Below are 20,052 nucleotides of genomic sequence, written 5' to 3'. Positions count from 1 at the left end.
AGACAAAAGCCACTCCTTAGTAAAAGGAACATGAAAGCCCGTCTGGAATTTGCCAAAAGCACCTGAATGACTCTCAGACCATGAGAAACAAAATTCTCTGGTCTGATGAGACAAAGATTGAACTCTTTGGTGTGAATGCCAGGCGCCATGTTTGGAGGAAACCAGGCACCGCTCATCACCAGGCCAATACCATCCCTACAGTGAAGCATGGTGGTGGCAGCATCATGCCGTGGGGATGTTTTTTAGCAGCAGGAACTGGCAGACTAGTCAGGATAGAAGGAAAAATGAATGCAGCAATATATAGAGATATCCTGGATGAAAACCTGCTCCAGAGCGCTCTTGACTTCAGGCTGGGGTGAAGGTTCATTTTTCAGCAGGACAACAACCTAAAGCACACAGCCAAGATCTCAAAAGATTGGCTTCAGAACCACTTCGTGAATGTCCTGGAGTGGCCCAGCCAGAGTCCAGACTTGAATCAGATCGAACATCTCTGGAGAGATCTGAAATTGGCTGTGCACAAACGTCTCCCATCCAACCTGATTGAGCTTGAGACTTATTGCAAAGAAGAATGGGCAAAACTGCCTAAAGATAGGTTTGCTAAACTTGTGGGATCATATTCAAAAAGACTTGAGGCTGTATTTGCTGCCAAAGGTGGACCAACAAAGTATTAAGCAATGGCTGTGAATACTTATGTAAATGTGATTTCTTAGTTTTCTTTTTATAATAAATTCAAAAAAGTAAAAAAAAAAAACCTTTTTCACATTGTCATAATGGAGTTTTTTGTGTAGAATTTTGAGATCAGAGATTAAATTAATACAATTTGGAATAAGGCTGTATCATGACAAAATGTGGAAAAAGTGAAGCGCTGTGAATACTTTCCGGATGCACTGTAACCTGACATGCATTTTTTTGGTATGTGGGAGGAAACCCACACAGGCACGGGGAGTTCACGCAAGCTCCAAAAGCTGGATGTGAACCCGAAACCTCTGCACCGTGGGGCTGCGCGCTAACCACTGTTCCACCGTGCCACCTGAAATGCAATTGATGGCGGACAAATCACATCGCACCTACTCGGGTGGGCAATACCAGTAGTGTTGGTATTGATTCGATACAAGTTAATACAGGGTTGTATCAATATATATCAATATATTCGATGTCGATAGTTTTTGCCTGAAATTTTCATAATCATTGAATAATTGAACCTCTGCCTCTTGATTTAGTTTACAGTTACAATAAGCACAGATGATTTTAGGCACTAAAAAAGGGTTCATTTTCATTAAATGACCGCATTGCAGACTTTAACATTATTCTCCACCTCTACACCCCTTGGTCTGACTGTGGTAGTTTTAACTTAAAATTAATTAAATTAAATAGTATCAAATGCAGGAGACCACATCCAAATTACACAAATAATGAATCATATTGCTAATGTTGATCTGTCACTGTTTTGTTGTCTTCTCCGCTCTGCCTGCCTGTGAGTCGGAGTCATTTGTTTTGACGAAGCCGTCCAAGGACTTTGGATAGCTTCGCAAAATGTGACCCCTACCCACTGCCCGATGATTGCTGGGATGGGCTCCAGCACCCCCGCGACCCTACTGACGATAAGCGGTGCAGCTGATGAGATTAGAGATGAGAGTATCAAATGGGATAAACATGACAAATTTATGAATTCACAACTCGAAACCAGCTTTCAAGTTAGATATTTATATATTTTATGTTTAGTAACAACTAATGGAATAATAATCAACTGATTAATTATGAAGGAAAATGGTTTGGTAAAAATTGTGTGGATTTACTACACCCATATAGTCTACTGGTCGAATTTACACAGGGTCCCTTTAAAATATATATAAAAAAGAAGGCAATTTTGCAGATTATACATTGCAGTAAGAGGGTGATAAATACTTTTGTGGACTAGTGATATACACATGGCCCCAACCATGTGGGGAATTTGGCGTTGACACTTTTGGCTGCAGAAAATGAACAAAACCCTGGTGTCGCACACCTGATGCCACTTCCAGCATCAGGAAGTCAGATAACATGTGAGCCCTATATTCCTTGATGGCGGCTCAAGGGTAACCATACTGAGCAGAATACTGCTAAATTGCAACACCGACATGTCTTTTTGTTGTTGTCATTGGGAGTTCTAGCAGTAATGGACCAAGTTGAATTTGCGTGTTATTGACCGCAAGGATTAAAGTAAACTTTAGCAACCTGGCATTGACACAGATGATGCAGAAAGAGAAGCATGGCGTTTTTGATAGATCACCTACACGCTTGTTCAATCGGATGCAGACATTAAGGACTTAAAAAAGGTCAAATATCCTGAGTATGTTGTAAATATTATAAAGAACTGTCAAACTTCACCTTAATTATTGTAAGAAAAATTGTGGCAAAACTTGAGGTAAGATCTTAATGATGGACATTTAATGCCCATCATTATGTTGGGCCAGGCCAGGTGGACTTCTCTATCACATTTTTTTAGCTCTTTGTGGAGGATCTGCACAACATACACTGACTTTTACAAGAATAATTAATTTGAAAACTGATTTTTACTTCTAATCGAGCAATATTTTTCTGAAGTTACAGTACTTTCACACACCTCGGCAGTGCACGTATGCGCTGTAGCTTAATTATTCAGATGGCTATCATAAAGAACAAACTATCAGTTTAACTGTAAATCACTAAATCCCCAAACTTTTTCATCCTCGTGTTGGGGTAAAAGACGTGCCGTTCCTCCTTCTGACTCCCTCACGTCAGACGTAATTTTCAGTTCTTGCCAATAGCTTACAAGCTTTACAAACATTCTTTCTGCTTTTTGGCTGCGTTGTTTTCACTATTTGCATCTTGTTATCTACAGAATATGATTTTATTTTCCATGTCATTTCGTTCAGTTTAGTTTTGCTGCACTTCAGCAAAATGTGTATTTCAGTGTCAAAGGAAAGCTTTGGGTTTACTTCAGGTTGAGTCCCTCAAAAAGAGTCATAAGGTCAAATTCAGTTCGAGTTTGGGTTTTAAAACTTGCGGGCATATTGAGGACATATTGAATTTTGTGTGCCCGGTCTTAGCACTGGCAAAACATTGACCGATTTCTTAAGATGTCACCATGCTGTTTTGTATTTAGAACACACACTTTGCAAAAAAGAGCAGCTTGCCATTTGTCCCTATACACGACAGCATGTTTAAAACTGCAGTGTTCAAAATGTAGAGAACAAGTAGAAGTTTGTAGTTCAGAATTCACAGTACATATACTGTATACACATGGAATGTTTATGAAAGACTTAATTTTACAAAACAATAAGTGCCGAGGAACGGCGAGATTTGTACGGACCCAGCAAACATTGAGTGTGTAAAAAGAATGCTTTACCTCAGATATGAATGCCTTAGCTGTAGCTGGGCTCATGAAGAGAACAGCTCTGCGTAGCGTGTCCCTGTAGCGGTGCAGCTCCTCCACTCGCATGGTCCTGAACAGGCTCGTGATCATCATGTTAACATTAGACTCTACCCTCTGCAGGGACACGTCCATGCCCTGGTGGGAGGCCCGGTCCAGGAATTCTTCGATTCCACGGATATCTGGAGTGAAATGAAGGGATGAAGCCAAATGTAATTTTCAAATTAGATTTGATTCTCAAATACATGGTCCAGTCAGGCACACTTACCACTACCCACCCAAGCTAAATAAAATGTAAATAAATAAATAAAACAGGCAGATTATTCCACCCAGTCAAGGACAATAGAGTCGTATCGACTGTGGACTGAAATCAGGCAGACTGGAGAACTCCTTTAGATGTGTCAAAATAACAGAGGGAAGACTGTATAGGTCTGTAGCTTGCATTGCTAATGCTATCCTTAGTTTCTCTAAATAGTGCTCTTTGTTCTTTTTGACAATGTGAGCCGCCTCTCAATATTCATTTGACTTGTCATTGCCAATTGTGTTTAATAGTATATTTTATTTTGTTGTTGTTGTCTACCGTTTAATGGCCTCACACACTGTTTACTAAGGTTTACTGCTGTCCGTCATGGTGTCGTCACGTGTGTGGAAAGGGTCAATATACATATTAAAAACAAAAAAGAAAAAAATATATATAACAGAGCAAAATGATGTGCACATAATAACAAGACAATTTATGTTTTTTAACAATTTTAACAATTGCTAAGTACCCAATTTTACAAAGTAAATATTTTCTTTCATTATGGAGCGTGATCTCTTCAGAATACTCTACTACTGTAAATCTAAATAATGCTGTGAAGTATGGCCCCGCCCTTTCCTTCAAGTCATGATACTAATCAATCTCGGTAATTGCGTGGCCATGTCACTGGGAACGGTGGCAAAGTCATTTGTTTTCATATTGAATACATCATTAGATTGCTGCTTTATGACCACGCACACACCCACACCCGCAATGTATAGGCACGCACAAGAGCATCCTTACAAATCATTAGCGTGGGATATCAACCCAAGTGTCTTAATTAAGATTACCTTGACCTGCATGTAGCTCATTAAGTGTCGAGGCCATTCAAGCAGCAGGCACACTGACCCTTATATCATCATTTTGTAACCACCTTCGGTATGCATACTTGTTTCTTTTTTATGATTCTATATCTTATCAATATAATTTTATGGGGTTGAAAACGGATATTGTCATGAAAGACTTGTGTTGCACTTTTATTGGAATGCATTGAAACAATCAGTCAAAATATCATCTTGCTAAAACGTATACTGCACATAAAAACACATTTTTGACAAAACTGATAATGATTTTACATAGGATTTATAAGCTAGCAATTTGTGTTGAGGAGAGCAAAACGTCCGCGGGGGGGTTTACATTAAGTATCATGGGATGGAAGTCCGACCCAGTGCCAAAGTACAATAGTGATCGTACCTATCATTTATTGTTTAAAACAAAAAAAGAGTGATAAGTTTATAGTTTAATACAGCTCTTCTCAATTGGAGGGGCTTGCCCCAAAAGTGGGTCAGGGATTTTCAGTGAGTTCCAAGCCTTTGCCTTGGCAGAATAATACTAAGAAGAATAAACAAATGGTCAATTATACTCATTAAGTGTAGATGGTGGTTATGCCCTGCTCAGTTTTTCTACTTGTTAAGTTAATTGTCACATTTGAAATGATTTTATGATGGGGCAGTTTTAGAGGGTAGCTTAAAGTGAGTTAGTGATGGAGGCCTATATGCCAGTATATACTGTACTCGAAGTCATTTTGGTTTTGCTAAAAAAAAAAAAAATAAAGTGAATGTATTCTACTATTTCTGCTTTAAACAGTACAATCATTTCATATAATAAATTGGAGATTTTGTTTTAAATTATTTTTGATATGGGTTGCCATTAGCTTGGAATAGTGGGTCCTGGAGTTAGGCAAGTTAAGAACCACTTATTTAGTGGACACTCACAATGAATAGATTACTTAATTAATTTTGAGCTCGCAGGAAGAACAGGGGATGACTGTAGAAAAAAAACACCTCACAATGCAAAATACCAAATATGTTCTCCATAAAATGATGTCACTACGCTATTCCCAATTTCCACATGCATAATAGCATCCATTGTTGATAAGCTTACAGTTCAATTATTTTTGAATTGGCAAAGAGAAAAAGACATAACTGTACAAAAGGACATCTTGGTAGAACCTTCCCTGAACCCTTTCCTTTCATTTAATATCGTGGGTTGCATAAAGCAGATCCGACATCAAATAACAGCAACATAATTGGCTGGAAATGACAATGATGCAATAAGTGCATAGTAGTTAAAATGACCTTTGACATCCTTTCTAATTTCTTATGCTGGTGTCCAACAGTAAAAACAGAAAAAAGCAGAATACAAGTTTCAAAGGGTACAATTTTGAATGTTTGGTAGTATTGGGAATTTTTACTGGTCTATTTGAGCACAACACCTGAATATTCAAAACATCATAACAAAGCATTTCCATTCGATTATCTAAACTACCCTAAACCTTTATTATCAATACATTTTCTTAATTATTATTACTTATTTTACAGTGTAAATGAGAGATAACATTTTGCCATTGTTTTTTTCTTATATTTATAAATACGGGGAAAAATACATCAATTTAAAATTTCAAAAACTAAGGGAAATATCCTGTATTCTTGGGTGAAAATAGTGTTTCGTATTTTTAAAGGTGTACTCTATATATAATAGATCTCTTCACTTTGGTTTAATTCCTTCACAATCGTATTGCTATTGTGATATAAAACAGAATAGAATACTCTGTATTCACATTGATAACAACACAATGAACATTATTTGCTACTGGACTCCAGAAAAAAAGAAAAACAAGATAAACATGTAATAATGCTTACAATCAAATATATAAATTATGTCATTGAATATCATTTTATTATTTCTTGATTAATCACGTGTGCTCATTTCAAAATGTGTTCTTAGTTCAACGTATTTTTAACCCAGGGAGGCAATACTTACATATTTTTTTTTGTCTAAAAATTATTTTAAGGTGAGTTACATAATATAAAAACAACATTCAAATTGTGTATTTTTTCTGAGAGACAAACAACAAAGCGTCACTTACTGCTTCATTGGTATCAATGTGGAGTGACATACAGAAAGGAAAGAAAAAGTAAAATACTTGAGGACTTTGATTGACTAAACATAAAAAGCAAAAACAAAAGAGGGGTCCTCGGACATCGTTGCCGTGGCCTTAAAAACTCTTGTGGTTCTTAAAGTGTGCAGCATGCGTGCAGCAGCCTTTTATATAATAGCCACTTGGTCGTGTTCAGCTTTTGGACATCTTTGTCTTTCCCTGGGCACACAAGGTCCGACTGTCCTTCCACCTGCACGTCAACGCTCAACAAAAAGAGTCGCTTTAATTATGCAAAAGGCCTAAAAAAGTCTATCTAGTCAAGTCCAGTCATCTTTAATTGTATAGCCCTTAATCACAAGAAGTCTTAAACAGCTGTACGGACTACATACTATTACAGACTACAGGATATTATTTACCGTCATCTTATATTTTAAATATATATATATATATATATATATATATATATATATATATATATATATATATATATATATATATATATATATATCTATATATATATATATATATATATATATATATATATATTATCCAACAAAAAATTTAAAAAAGTATACGTCATATTTCTTCACAGTAAGGCAACATAGCACTGTTTTGTAGACGCATTGTTTTCAAATAAGAAAAGCTAGTGTTGCTCTTTACTACAAATCTATGAAAAGATTGATTCCAGATGTGATTTGGATCTGACCCTGAACTTAATTTTCACAGTTCAAGGAAACAACTGCACCAAGCGAAAATTATGAAAAAAAAAAAAAAAAGTGATATAATCACAAGAATAGCAACTACTTTATTTATTTTGGATAGCCAATAAATATCTGTTAGTTCCAATTGCCCTTTTAACAAAGTGTCAATCCTGCTAGTTTCCCTAACATATCCACAATTATCCAATATTTTGTCATGTTTTTATTTACCAGATCACTGCATGTTTAGTTGGGCAATCCAGTCTTTCTGTTTCATTTATTTATGATACAATTACCTCGTAAGGCAGCATTTCTGTGCTTAGCATCCATGTGCAACGTCCCAGTTTTTTTTTTAATATTTCAAGCATATCAACATGGATGTATTTGCACAAGCAACATAAACATGCTTACAGAGTGGATGCAATGATGACACAGGCCAAAGACGGCTCCTGCGAGTAAAAAAATAAGGTTCGAAATTCCGTAGAGCTCCTTTAAATTTGGTGACAGGTTCTGTGTGGTTGATGGTGATGTCTATGGTATTATCGTGGGAGTTTTCGGTGTTTACTTTTGTGTTTGCTGTCCTAAATTACATCCCATACTGTGTTGATGCTATGTTCAGGTGATATACCAAATAATGCCTGTATTTAAATGGAGTATAGTAATAATTTGATCTTTCTATATAGCCCCATAACAATACATTTGTACCTCATTTTACAGGCGCAATCTTTTAAAATTGTGTAAAACTCTCACACATGCATAAAGCGCTCATAGTTTATATTGATGCTCCGACGCCGCAAGCTACTCACACCACAATTGCCACCGTATCAGTATTCGGTTCAAGACATCGACGATCATCTGCTAGAAGGCAAACATAACAATTGTCCGGTCGTACTGCATGATAACACTTCTCTATAAAATTCCGGAGATTTTCTATTGGCGAATCTATTGAGCTGGCTAGACAGAGAAATCTTCATGAAAGCAATTAACTGGAAAGCGGAGGGATCTCTTTTATTGCACGGTGATAACAACAATATAATCATTACACAACGATTTATTCTTTTATCTTTTCTTTGAAAGATGATGAATATGCGGGAAAAAAAATAAAAACACTGCAAAATTCCAACGAGTAAAACAGTAGAACAGTAAAATGATCACATTTTCGGATAACATTTGTTTGTTCTGCAGGCTGACCATTTTTTTTTTTTCATTTTCAATATGTTTTTTCCTATCCTATAATATACTCAAAGTAGTGTCTAGCCAAATAAGAAAAATATAATGTATTCATATTATTTCAATGTAATAGCTGCTTATTTGAAAAATGTTCCAATTATAAGAAATTGTAAAATATAAAAAAACAAATTAAAATAATTAAACAATAAAATAATATCAATTTGTCTTAATCTAGTAGAATGAAAAACATAACACAAATAGTAAACTACAAAAATAATATATAAAATGCGCAACATGATGTACTTGTGGAACAAGGAAATGTCATATCAGATAATTTGGCTCGTTTTACGTATTATTTTTCAAAATCAGTAAAACATGTTTGGATAAAGTACTAGAAAAACAAAAGCATAGATTAGATAACAAGTGCATATCAATACAAGTTCCTTGAAAACAAAGAAAAATAAAATGTAATCAGAATTTGTTTTAACAATTATTAATTTATCTGCCATTGGTATTGATTTTTTTGTAGGAGAGGGGAATGTTAAAGATACGCGATTTACGGGTTCACAGAAAGTGCCCCATACTTATTATTCTTTAAAGTTCTCATCTCATCTCATTAGCCGTACCGCTTATCCTCATTCGGGTCGCGGGGGGGCTGGAGCCCATCCCAGCCATCTCCGGGCAGTGGGCAGGGGACACCCTCAACTGGTTGCCAGCCAATCGCAGGGCACACAGGGACATACAACTCATTCGCTCATTCACACCTAGGGACAATTTGGACGGGCCAATTCACCTGAAATGCATGGTTTTTTTTGGAACGTGGGAGGAAACCGGAGTGCCCGGAGGAAACCCACGCAAGCACAGGGAGAACATACAAACTCCGCACAGGAAGTCCGGAGCTGGATTTGAACCCACGACAGGTTCCCATGACATGAACTGTGCCGCACAAGCGCTAACCACTGCGCCGCCGTGCTGCCGTTCTTTAAAGTTATTTTTAATAATTCATAACATTCACATTGAATGTAATTAAATCAATTAGAATATTTATGAAATTGTTGACAGCCTATTTTTTGCGTGGAAGGGGTTAGCATAGAGTCAGTTCAAATGAGATGAGCGGTGAAAAATGGGAATCGAGAGTTATTCGAAGTAAGATGAAGTAATTATAGCTACGGAACATTCTTTTCCTGATGGATGATGTTGATTTGAGCGAGGCATTCATCAAATGACTAATTAGAGCCCGATATTTCGGTAGCGAAGAGTTCAACTTTTGAAAATACATGAGGTAATCTATAATACATCCTAAACCTGAGTTAAGGAACATGAAGTTTATTCACGTTGGGTAATACTCCATTATAAATGAGGCTAGCAGTAATAGCTTAATCCACAGGGTATTAACAGCGCTCCGATCGCCAGAATAATCCGACTCATTACGGACACATGATATAACGGGCATGACACTTTTGCTAAGGAACATACTTTTGATCTACACTGCAATTAGGTTTTAGATTTTGTAAGACTTGTGGAAAATAGAATACATGTCTTAACTAACAAAAGCGAAATCTACAATATATCTTTCATTTCTTAATATTAGGTATCAGGTCGGTAAGGTGACTTTCGAATATCGCAACAGACAATCTTCGTTTTTCTTCCACGGCATAACAATCTTTTTGAAACTACTTATTTGCAACTAATTAGCGCAGTTTTTAGCAGTTTCATACACACTTTAATCAACACATTTATATAGGACTAGGAGTACAGTAACGCTTAGTCAGTGAGATCGGCCACAGTGATTGGCCAGCACAGTAAGTGATCACTGTGTTTTCTGGCCTCAGGCGCACTAGATTTTAAAGCACACTTTCAAATGTTTGGCATTTTTTTGGGTGCCTCTTATAGTCTGAAAAATACCATACCTGCGTAATGCATTGTGTATTCCAGGGGTAGGCAACTATTTAGAGTCATGGGCCACATTGGGTTAAACATTTGGGCAAGAGGGCTTATCCATTTTAAAATAAAAAAAATACCTATACCGTAAATTCCGGACTATAAGCCACTACTTTTTCCCCAAACTTTCAACCCTGCGGCTAATTCAGTGATGCGGCCAATTTATGTAATTTTTCTCGAGTACAAAAGGTAAGATTTAGACCGGTGAAATATATGCGCCGAGGAAGACTGCAACTTCACTAAAACTGGCCGCATGCGATAGGCAACTTTTTTGCAAGTCTGCCAGTGGATCCTGACAGCGTGGGGCAGCATAAAAAAAAATCCACCATCACCAACGGGTTCCAAAAGGCCGGTCTGCTGCGTGCCGGAGAGGTGGGCACAGAATCAGGAGTGGATGAATGTTTCTGCAACAATGAGAGTGCGAGTGAGGCTGCGGGAGCGTGGGACGACGTCTATATGACATTGTTTCTTTCCGACACTGAGGAAGACGACTTTGATGGCTTCAGTTCTAAGGAAGAAGATGAGGACGGTTTACCGTGATTATTACAAGCACAGTATGTTTTTTTAACAGACCAGTTTACTGTGTTGCGAGCCTGTTGCTAGCGTGTTGCTACCATTAACTGCCCTCTCAGGCACCGTTTGGGATGAAAGTTATATTATTAAAGCTTTGAAAACTCTCTTGGTGTACCGTCTTTCTTTGTAAACATGTGTAACCATGTATAATATGTATTTGCAACCGTATATTTTTGTAATGTATTTATTTTAGAAACTTATTCTGATATGTTTTGCACGAGCAAATGAGAAAGAAGGGGCGGGGCAATTGCGGGCTGATGGGAAGTGGAATAAAGGTGAGACGTGTTTGTGGACGCGGCCGACAATAGTGGATATATATTTTTCCCAACCTTACCTTTGGAAATATACACTTTTTTCCTTGGCTTACTTTAAATGGGCACCCGGACTCTGCAGGTCTGCATCAAACCTTAAGTACCGGTATCATTTTCCGTTCATTTTGCTGGCTGTGATTTTTGGACTGTTTATTTGCTGTTAATAGTGTCAATAAAATTGTTCAAACCAAACCCAAAAAAATGTGTTTGTGTTGCATTTTTTCAATGAGTGCGCATGCGGCTAATATACAGGTGCGGCTTGTGTATGTACAAAATCGGTTTTCCTCCCGAATTGTGGTGGGTGCGGCTTATAATCAGGTGCGCTCTATAGTCTGGAATTTACGGTAGTGTACATGCAGACAGCTGCATGTTATACTTATTTCTATTTCTATGTAAATAGATTAGTTTCATCAAATTGGTTTTAAAACACACACGATTTAAGTAGACTGAAATATTGATTCCTTGCTTTTAAGCACGTGATATGTTATTTAGTCTTGTATTAATTTTGTAGTATTTTTGTATTAGGCTTTTATAGACAATCAAAGGGACCAAAAATAAAGATTGTTTTAATAGTAGTACTTTATTTACTTTTAGATATATTTTGATTAATTTTCATTTGGGAGGGCAGATGAAAAAGTCTGACAGGCCACACTAGGCTCGCGATCCATAGTTTGTCAAAGTCCAGAATGCTCTGGAACTTATGGCTCGTGAGCCATACATGGCTCTTTTCATGAGTACATATGGCTCAGACGTGCACAAAACTGAATGCATTGGTACATAAGAAGCCGATCGCCGCACGTGCAGGTTATACAGACGCTCCCCGACGTACGACCATTCAACTTACGTAAAACGGTAGATACGAACATTTTATTTCCGGATGTCGAAAAATATCCGGATATTGCTGTAAATTAGATGTTGTGTTGCGTGCACCTTTTTCTGAGTAGAGGACATAACTGTAGTGCTTCTTTCTGCCACATGGCACTGTAAGAGGTCACCCAGCATCAACCTCGAAGAAGAAATCCGACTTTTACTTCCTGGTTCATGAGTAAACATAACAACGTGTACTGTATTGCTAGCGCGCCAAGAACTTTGAAGTTTTTATTGTTTAATATCTCGTGCATCCATTTAATGTGGTTGGTGTACAGTGTAAAGAAAAGGCGAGCTGTTTCTTTTGAAATTAAAGTGGAATAAGAAAGCTTGAGGCGGTTGAGAAAATGGTTGGATCACTTTTTTTGGCCACTTTTTACCATGGAAGAGACCCTCTTGAAGCGCATCTTCCAAAAGTAAGTTAAACTTAACTTTATTTATCTTTATAAAGGATATTATTTTACAAAAGGTTTATTTTTTGGTACAAAACAATACAGGTTACTTATACAAGCCTTAAACATACTTATATGACAGTTAAACTCCCAAAATATAGCACTGAAGCAACTTATGAACAAATTGAACATACGAACGGTCGACCAGAACCTTGTTTGTAATAAAGGGCAGCGTCTGTAAATGAATAACTCCTAGAGCACAATTTATTCTTTTAGAAAATCTCCTTAACTCCATGTAACCTTTCAACATGCACAGTGAAACACAAACAGTCCCAGGTTCTTTTTTAGGGGGTGGGCTATCAGGCTTCAATTTTATTCTGTTACGCAGTCTTCTTTTGCTGTTTGTTTGTACTGCAACGTTTAATTTGTGAATAGACAATGTGAAAGCTTCTGTGGATGTAAGCTGGTATCACCTTTTAACACTGAGCATTGAGTTGTTCCTGTATTTGTTTGTTGGCCTTGTTTGCTCAACCAATGTGCAATAAGCCGCCGGCTCTCTCGCTTCCTCCTCAACGCTTTTGAGGACACAATGTTGATGTTTTTTTTTCCTTTTTCTTCTTCTATTTTTCCTCTAAGCGATTGTATGGTGGGAGCCAATTCTAAACCTCAGAGAAAACTGTTTTACTCTCAATGTGCAGCCACTCCGTGTTTATGTCCTTTCTTGGAAAAAAGAGTTGTCTCTGTCTTTTGGGCTCTGATGATCTTTTCACCTTGTGTCATTTTTTTGTTTGCCTTTCCTTTTCATACATGCCCTCGCTCACAATGTGTGGGATTGTAGGACATTTAGAGAAAAAAATAAACGACTTTGTTAGCAAACATAGACATGGAGGAGTAGACTTCTGAAGTTCCCACCCATAGTGGAGGTGAAATAAATATGTCTATCATGTTAATCAGTATGGCAGCCGATAAGGAAAAGTTGTTTCTGTCTGCATTTTGATTCCAAAAACTGTCAGGATATGACCAAAAAGTATAAATACTGCATGATCTGAAGATTGAATACGCTGTTGTGAAGGTATTTACCAGTCAGGATTACAGGACAAGTTCTGCATTCTGTGACAGATGTTCAAAATTTGGATGGATGTATCATACACAAATTTAAGATTCGTCACTCAGGTATTTGCAACCGTGGGGGAAAAACAAATGTGATGAACAAAAAACCCATGATGGCATGAACAACATTTCATTCAATTTTACTGGAACGACAGCCGAGACATTCTATTCCTTAAGAATTGGTCAAATCAATCGCTTTCCAGGAGAACAACCTTCAGCACAAGCTTACCAATTTCCAGGAGACAGTGAGGGATATTCATTAGTATTGCAGGAGAATGATTAAATACGATTATTCAATTTTTGTGATTGAAATCCTAATTTGGCATTTGGTTGTTTATTAAGTCTCCCTTCGCCCTGTCTATGTTATGATTTCGACTTCATACGATCATGTCAACAATACTCTTCCATACTTGTCATTGGAGAATTGCTGTAAAGTTCACCCAGATGCAGAAAAAAATTCAGTTTCAAGTTAAGCTTAAATCAACAGTTGGTGGATGGTGTTTGTATTGCCATTTGTCAGTTATAATTGTGGGTTGATTGCATTTAAAATGATGAGTGCCGCTCTTCTAAAAGGCAAATACCAGTGATTTATCAAATTAAAATGTTGTTGAAAAAACAACACATATATATGTGGCACAGCTGCAGCTTGTTAACAGTTTGGCTCCAAGTCAGTATTTAAACTCTGTCCTGTCAGTCCCCTTTTTGTCGGTCCGTCTGTGAATCTATATCTTTACACGGCAAGCCCTTTTTCGCCGGTCCTGTTTTTCTGCTCCTGTTGATCTCCTGTTACGATCTGTTTTGAGCTAGACCACGTCTGCTCTCCTGTTCCGAATTACGACCTGTTTTGATCTTGACCACGTCTTTTCTCCCGTCCTGAATAAAGATTAGTTTTTTGGATTCTGATCACGTTTTTGCTCTTGCACCCCGGCTACTGACCCGTTCCCGACTCCTCCATCGCCCGCCACAAAAGTCCCACATCCGCGTCCGAGCAACCCACTCCCCACGACCAGCGATATCCTTCCCTTTCTCTTTTTCCCAATAAAACTGTGAGAAATGTTACGCAAGTGGGTCCTGTCTCTGTCTGGTCTTGACAATTTAAATGTAAAGATTGTTAACTAGCACGAGAGGATACTATTTCTCTAAGTATGAACTCGAGATAAAGGTCGTGAATCCGCGATTCTAATTGGCTGACGTTACAAAATAAATAGTGACGTTTACCGCCTATCGATGATGTGCAGGTCGCATGAGTACGCCTTGACTGTTTACACAGCAGTACCATTCCAAAAGTTATGAATCAGATTTAAGATCAAATATGAAAGTGGCCTGGGTCTGGTGCAATGTTCCCTCTAAGCTGCACGCGTGCGCAATCGTGCACTGCCCGCACATTCTCAGCCCATAAGAAAATCTAGCCAGCTCACAAAATCAGGGCTCGAAATTGCTAATTAAGAAGCGAACTAAGTCAAATTACAGTGCATGGAGATAAGAATACACGGGTTCCGCTGACACTGTTTTCTAAATGCGGTATTTTGAAGTCAAAGTCGAACGAAGTTGCATAAAGTCAGTATAGTTTCTTGAGAACCGGCTTCTTCGGCTCGACTCACTAAAGAGAACTGGCTCTTTCGGGTCCCAAACGGCTCTTTGGGTTGTTTTTGCTTCTTTCATCCCTACAAGACCAAATATTATGTAAAATTGTGCACAAAATGACTTAAAGGAAGGGGAGAGGAAATAGGACAAAAAAGAAAAAAAAATACCAAAATGAAAAAGTATTAAAAAGCTGAGAAAAGAAAAAACAAAAAGAATATAAAAAAGAAGGAACAATTCAGAAAAAAGCCAGAAAAAAAGAAAAGAAAGAAACAAAGGAAAAAGAGTAAATAGAGAACAAAAAGAAAAAAAGTAACAGCTGGGAGAAAAGAAACACAATGAGATTTTTTTAAAGGAATAAAAAAAAAGGAAAAAAAAACAGGGAAAAAGAAGAAAAACTTTGTGTTGCATTCAAATAATTTCCAATTATACCAAGTCAATCTTGTTGCCAACATTGTACTTCCACTAAAAAAATGTGATTAAATACAGTTCTGACTAAATAAGCCCCCCAAAATGTTAGTATTATGCGACAAAAGATACCAGGGGAAACAAAAATGAAAATCTTGTGAAAGAATTGTTGTAAAAACAAATGACGTTTGTAGGCTGTAAAACCTTTGCAATGATACATTAGGAAATTCATTCAAAAGTGATTTTTTTTTTTTGCATTGCCGGAAACTCAGGAAAATGTAACTTGATGTCATGTTTTGGACATGCTTGATGATTATTTAGTTGCCACACTTGGGATTGCCGTTGCTCACTGTTGTTTCAAACGTTGCTCACCGACTTTGTGTGAACGCTCAGATCTGTAGAAAATTAGAGGGAACATTGGTCTGGTGTAATGATAGTGGATATGTGTCGTTCAGACAGACTTTAACAAAACTAACAAAAGTCACGTCCATTAAGAAAAATGAATCCTGATTCTCTGCACTGTGAACCTAGCCATATAACTAATATATCTGAATCCCCCACATTACATTTAAATAACTTGTATTGCCAACCGTCTTGGTTACCAATACCTGGAAAGGGATTACTATCTGCACATATATCCATACTTGGTATAAGTCCTATCCAACCCTATTGTTTTTTTTTTGTTTTGTTTACTTACAGGAACACCCAACATATGAATAAAGTGCAATTTTTCATACACCTAAAATTTGTTCTATTTTACTTCACCATTGGGATGTTGTAATGGTCTTTGGCTCCATCCTGAGCGAGCAATCTGAGAATACCGCCTCAGTTGGTGAATTCATGAAATATGCAAACAAATTAAACTGATTTTCAAGTAGCTCTGCCAAACATGCCTGGGAAACCTCTCAGGAGAGGGAAAAATCCCTAAAGTCTCTCTCCTGCAATCCTCCACTTTTCAGGCTGTTAGATTCTATATGAAGCCCACAGAGATTAAGTGCACTCTGCGGTTAAGTCTGATGCTTTTTAAATTGAAACCTTTCCAGTATTTGAAATTCCAGGCACATTTTAAGCACACATGTTGCAGAATTTCAAACTTGACTTCCAAACAATATTTTACACTGTGCGCATTCTATTGTAATTCTACACACACTTTTCATAAGGTCTACCAAACATGCTTTAGTTTGTTTTTGTGTCATTTTTATTCCGATGTGTTGAAAAAGACTCACAATGCACAGTCAAAGCGACAGCTTTATATTACAAAGATGCAATCTTTACAGCAACGTTGCTTCCTTGCACTGGCTCCTGAAGCTTGTGACAGTCATTACGGGAAAGCTTTGGGAATTTTTCGATTCTGGAGAACAACGAGTTTTCAATAAACTCCGGTAAGCCGTAGACTTCCTCGAGTCTGGTCCAGATCATTCCCGGAGCTACAGAGGGCCGTCTAAGGTGGATTGCTTTGACCCTGGTTGCATGTTGAGAAGATTGGGGCCCCAGCCACTTGATTAGAAGGTTTATTTCTTCGTAGGCAGTGAGACTGACACCAAACTTTTTGAAGCTCTGCTCGGTGTCACCAAAGCCAGTCTGGAAGGTATCCTTCCAACTGAGATAACTCTCTGGTTTGTCATCGAATTTAGTCAGCGACCCAGTAACCAGCTGGATCTTTGCAAGGATTCTGGCGGTGTCACTATTCATGCTATCTACAGTGTAGTGGTTGAAGTTCAACCTCTGCTGTGGTTGTTGCGCACCATGCAAAGTGTCTTGTTGGCTTATGGTTTTTTGTGGCTTCGCCGTACTTATCCAGTCTCAGACTTGTCAACGATCTTTCCGGGTCCGCAGACAAACGACACTTTTTGGTGCACTATCCGCAGATGTGACGCAATTCGCCTTCCAAATGAAACAGATTAGCGCTTTAAATTGTTTACAGTTTTCAAAGTTATGGACACAAACAGGGTGGGGGAAAAAAATAAATATTTGATTATTTCTCAAGAAGCTATTTTACGACAACAACCGGCTGGATGATGGAGGGTGGGACAGCTCCCACATACTGTAATTCATTAGATGGCATTGTGTTGAGTGTGCATGCTACCTTTAATATAATAGTTAAGAATTTTTGTTCATCGGAAACTTGCCACATAGTAGAAATATTGGACATTGCAGCATCTTGAGACTGGATTATGGCAAATGATTTGAGGCTTTAGGTAATTCCAGTGTTGGGAATAACGCCGTTATGAATAAGGCCACATGTTTGACGCACTTGATTAAGAGTGTCATAATGCTGTGTGCTTGTTTTTTTCTATAAATAATGAATCAATGTTATCTTTGTTCAGACAGATACTCATAATCAATTATTGAGTAATCATCCATATTACATCGTACTATCAGGGCTCACCAAACTTTTTGAAGCTCTGCTCGGTGTCACCAAAGCCAGGCACCACTCACTCAGTCTCTCTCTCTCTGTCTCTATCTGTACCTCTCTCTATCTGTCTCTTTATCTCTCTCCCTTTCTCTTTCTCTCTCTCTCTCTTTATTATCTGTCCGTCTCTCTTTTATTATCTATGTCTGTCTCTGTACCATATCCTTTTGTCTGTCCCCGTCTCTCTCTGTTTCACACTCTCTCTCTCACTCTCTCTCTCACTTTCTCTTTCACTCTCTGTCTGTATGTCTGCCTCTGTATGTCCGTGTTTGTCCATATCTTTCCATATCTGTCCATGTCACTCCATGTCTGTCTGTGTCTGTCTATGTCTGTCTATGCCTATCTCTAAATGTCTGTCTCTCTCTATATGTTTCTGTCTCTCTATGTCTCTTACCATCTGTCTCTCTCTGTTTCAGACCCTCTGAATCTGTCTCTGACTCTCTGTCTCTGTCTCTCTTCCTGGCTGTCTGTGTCTATGTCTATGTGTCTGCCTGTCTTTGTATGTCTCTGTCTTTCTCTGTCTTTATCAGTCTATCGTTGGCTGTCTTTGTGTCCATCTGTCTGTCCGTCTCTCTCTGTTTCTGTGCCTCTATGTCTCTATAGGTGTGTGTGTGTGTGTCTCGCTCTTTCTTTCATCAACCAGACTCACCAGTGAGAGTATGTTTATACCGTTGTATTGTTTGTTAATATTTAGAACTGTTTTGTCAACATTTAAAAAATACATTTTAATTAACTGCATCACGTTTTGTTGGAAAATACCAGCATACATGTATTTCTTTCATATCCTTCAGAGTCTGATTCACCATCAGAGGAGTTTTTTGTATTTGCATGACGACTGATGTTTTCACCATTCTCCAACAATTGTCTCAGGTACCATGAATAAGGATTGTGTGATAATGAGATAAATTGTAATGTGCGTTACACGTGATTGCATGAAAAACTATTGGAATTCAAAATGCATCATCGCAGCAAGGCTTTAGGGCTAGGACCTTAGCTTGGCCTTTTGGCTGAGAGTAAGTGTCCCGGCTCCTAGGCTTTGTAGCGTATTATGAACTGACCGATAACGGATAATGGATAATGAATAACGAAGATAGAACAATAACCCTTAAAAACCCCACAATACTCAATTATAATTTAAACACACCCGATTCACTCTGGGATATCTCACACTAATCCCCCTCCTCACCTCAAAATTTTTACTCATCAAAACTATACAATTCACATCGGTCACCCTTTTTAATTTAAAACAATAATATTTTTTCTAAAGGTGCGAGATTTTCATGCCTGCACTTACATGGTATTCTCACTCATTTTCTGCTTTGTTTATGTTTGAGTGCAGAGTGATATTTGACAACTTTGTCTGCGAAAGAACTGGAGAGGACCCAAAGAAGCAGCAAAGGGGACGGGAAACACATGTTTTTGTCGTCTGGGTTGCACCACTGGAGCTGAAAATGAGCACAGTTGAGCCTCAGCGCCGTTTGACAGGAGACATATTCTACTGTCTGATTCTGAAAGGGTTCTACTTTTAAAAAGGGAGTATCATCCAAAAAAGGATGACTCCAGTGCTGAGATTATTCAACTCTGTTTCCTTTTAAACTTTTTCATTCTCTGTAGACGACGGGGAAGAAGTTAGGTAAGAAGTGTGATGCTTTCAAGGATCTTGGCCAAGGCCCAGGAGACCTGCGCGGTAGACCGGTGACCACAAACCGCAGAGGCCAACCTGTACCGTACATTTGCCGTTTTTATGGTTGAAAAAGCTCCTTTGCGGGTCACGTGGTATAAATGCAGGAAAAAGGTTTTCTCAGTGGGTTTTGTTGTTCTTGACCTAAGATCGCTTTGAGGTATTTGGTGGGAAAGCAAGAGAGTGCTGGAATTCTCAGAAACAGGCAAATCGAGGGAAAACACCACAGAGTTGGTGTTTTTAGTGAGGAATTTGCATTTCAAATTTCCCCCCGTATTTTCTACATTTTAAATTGTGTACACCAAAAGATTTTGTACAAGGAAAAAAAAATATACAT

At 38.0% G+C, this 20,052-nt stretch overlaps 1 protein-coding gene across 3 annotated transcripts in view; it reads right to left on the bottom strand.

Moving 5' to 3' along the window:
• grid2 (glutamate receptor, ionotropic, delta 2) overlaps positions 1–20,052 on the bottom strand; it is a 669,082-nt gene that overhangs the window by 295,309 nt on the left and 353,721 nt on the right. For all 3 annotated transcript variants that reach the window (XM_088336089.1, XM_088336090.1, XM_088336092.1), the window contains exon 4: positions 3,368–3,573. In XM_088336089.1, the coding sequence (XP_088192215.1) occupies positions 3,368–3,573 (206 nt within the window). The remainder of the gene's footprint in view (positions 1–3,367; positions 3,574–20,052) is intronic.

The sequence above is a fragment of the Urocampus carinirostris genome, chromosome 5 (assembly GCF_059441175.1).
Source record: "Urocampus carinirostris isolate Australia breed hairy pipefish chromosome 5, RoL_Ucar_1.0, whole genome shotgun sequence".
NCBI classification, from domain to species: Eukaryota; Metazoa; Chordata; class Actinopteri; order Syngnathiformes; family Syngnathidae; genus Urocampus; species Urocampus carinirostris.
The sequence above is the reverse complement of the archived record's forward strand: the minus strand, read 5'-3'. Positions and strand labels throughout refer to the sequence as shown.